We start from the raw sequence: 2,300 nt of genomic DNA on the forward strand, positions 1-2,300 counted from the left end.
CACCCCAGGGGGAAAAGACCTTGTCTATTTACCCTATCCATGCCCCCACCTCGTGATTTTATGAACCTCTATAAGGTCACCCCTCAGCCTCCGACGCTCCGGGGAAAACAGCCCCCGGCCTGTCCAGCCTCTCCCTGTAGCTCAAACCCTTTCCCGAACCCTTTCCCAACATCCTTCCCTGTAGCAGGGAGACCAGAATCGAACGCGGCATTCCCAACGTGGCCTTTCCGAAGGCTTTGCCTGGAGTTGACCTGCCCACCCACCCCCTCATTTAGGATATGCGGCGTCAAACAATCCATCACCGCACCCCGGCAGCACCCAGTTTTCATCGACGTGCGCCCCCGAAAATGCCAGACAGCTGACTTGGCGAGTGACAGTTTCCGCGGTTGAATATCTCGACTCCCTTGGTCACTGACGGTGACGGCCGGCTGGGGTGAGGGCTGTGCCGCACTGATCTAGCGGGGGGGGGGGGGAAGAGAGACTGAGAGAGTGGGGAGGTGAAATCCTGTCAACCTCGTTTTCCCACCACCCTTGTCTAACAGTGTGCTGCGCCGATTGGTCACTCTGCTATCCCAGCAGGCCACGCTCCTGGCCTCCAACGAAGCCTTCCGGAAGCAGGCGGAAAGCGCCACCGACGCTGCCAAGAAATACATGGAGGAGAACGAGACCCTGCAGAAGGTTAGCCCTTCGTCATTCGCACCCCCCGCCCACCTCCCTGCCGCCACCGACTTAAATTCCCAACTTTGCTCAGGGAGAAAGGGGGGGATGTTCAGAATCCTTGCCTCCTCCTCCAGCCTGTTACACAGGAACAGGAGGCCATTCAGCCCCTCCTCCTCCAGCCTGTTACACAGGAACAGGAGGCCAATCAGCCCCCTCCTCCAGCCTGTTACACAGCAACAGGAGGCCATTCAGCCCCCTCCTCCAGCCTGTTACACAGAAACAGGAGGCCATTCAGCCCCCTCCCTCCTCCAGCCTGTAACACAGGAACAGGAGACCATTCAGCCCCTCCTCCTCCAGCCTGTTACACAGGAACAGGAGGCCATTCAGCCCCTCCTCCTCCAACCTGTTACACAGGGACAGGAAGCCGTTCAGCCCCTCCTCCTCCAGCCTGTTACACAGGAACAGGAGGCCGTTCAGCCCCTCCTCCTCCAGCCTGTTACACAGGAACAGGAGGCCATTCAGCCCCCCTCCTCCAGCCTGTCACATGGGAACAGGAGGCCATTCAGCCCCGCCTCTCTCCTGTCTCACACTGGAACAGGAGGCCATTTGGCCCCTTTCTCAAACGTGTTACACAGAAGCAGGAAGCGATTCGGTCTTTGTCTGGGCACCGATCTGTCTTGTTTCCCCACCCTGCCAGAGTCTGAAGGAGGCTGGGATTGAGCTGAAAGACAAAGGAGAGCATCAGGACATCGCGAAGGAGAACGTGAAGCTGAAGACGGACTTGCAGGAGCTGAAAAGCGAAGTACAGGAAACGAAGAAATGTGAGGAGGGTGGCGGGCGGCACGGGGTCAAGGGGGGGAGCGCGCGTCTCTGCAATCTCCCGGCATTCCCCAAGGGTCTGCAACAGGCCCAGCAGACTTCCCAAGTTAGACTAACGGGCTGGGAAGATCCATGGCGACCAACATTTTGGGGGGGGGTCACAACCCGGTCAGGCCAAGTCTCCATGGTGTCGTGAAAGGGAGATTGCGTTCCCCTGCTTCGTTGGGGGTCGGGCAGGCGGGGAAGGGGCGAGGGGAAGTGGTTAGCCCTGGCGGGTTTCAGATGTCACCGAGGCTCCAGCATGCAGGTTGGCCGTCGGGAGCGATAGATCCGCAGGGATACAGGGTTGGTGGACGGATGATAAACCGCATATGGAATAAACCACTCACTTTCAGGTCGGCCAATCCACCCTAACCTGCACAACCCTGGGCACTACGGGACAATTCTCTTCCAACTCGTCACCCTCCTCCCTGCATTTGAGTATCGCTCAGCCCAGGGTCCTGAGGCCTGGTTGTGAGCTTCATCCCCATTTTTCTCTCTGTCCCGTGACCCTGCTTCCCCACATTAACGCCCACCTGTATCCCTTGCAGCTCTGCAGAAATCCGAGAACGAGGTGACGGCGATCAAGAAACAGGCAGAGGGGCTGACCAAGGAGTATGACCGTCTGCTGGATGAGCACGCCAAACTGCAGGTTAGAGACCCCCACCCCCTTTAACAGTGAGGGAAAAACACACCCAACTCCCTCAAAGCCAAAACCCTCTATCGTTCTCCTGGGGGGGGGTCAGCGCTGAGGGTCAGTGCTGAGGGAGCGGGTGCTGTGG

General features: G+C 58.7%; 1 protein-coding gene across 1 annotated transcript in view; it reads left to right on the forward strand.

The window, feature by feature from the left end:
- Positions 1 to 2,209, forward strand: part of bcap31 (B cell receptor associated protein 31) — a gene marked incomplete at its 5' end in the record, with an annotated part of 13,410 nt that extends 11,201 nt beyond the window's left edge. Inside the window, 3 exons of the mRNA XM_043686169.1 lie at positions 543 to 678; positions 1,358 to 1,481; positions 2,070 to 2,209. Coding sequence (XP_043542104.1) covers positions 543 to 678; positions 1,358 to 1,481; positions 2,070 to 2,194 — 385 coding nt within the window. The remainder of the gene's footprint in view (positions 1 to 542; positions 679 to 1,357; positions 1,482 to 2,069) is intronic.
- Positions 2,210 to 2,300: the final 91 nt, after the last annotated feature.

The sequence above is a fragment of the Chiloscyllium plagiosum genome, unplaced genomic scaffold (assembly GCF_004010195.1).
Source record: "Chiloscyllium plagiosum isolate BGI_BamShark_2017 unplaced genomic scaffold, ASM401019v2 scaf_2319, whole genome shotgun sequence".
Taxonomy (NCBI): domain Eukaryota; kingdom Metazoa; phylum Chordata; class Chondrichthyes; order Orectolobiformes; family Hemiscylliidae; genus Chiloscyllium; species Chiloscyllium plagiosum.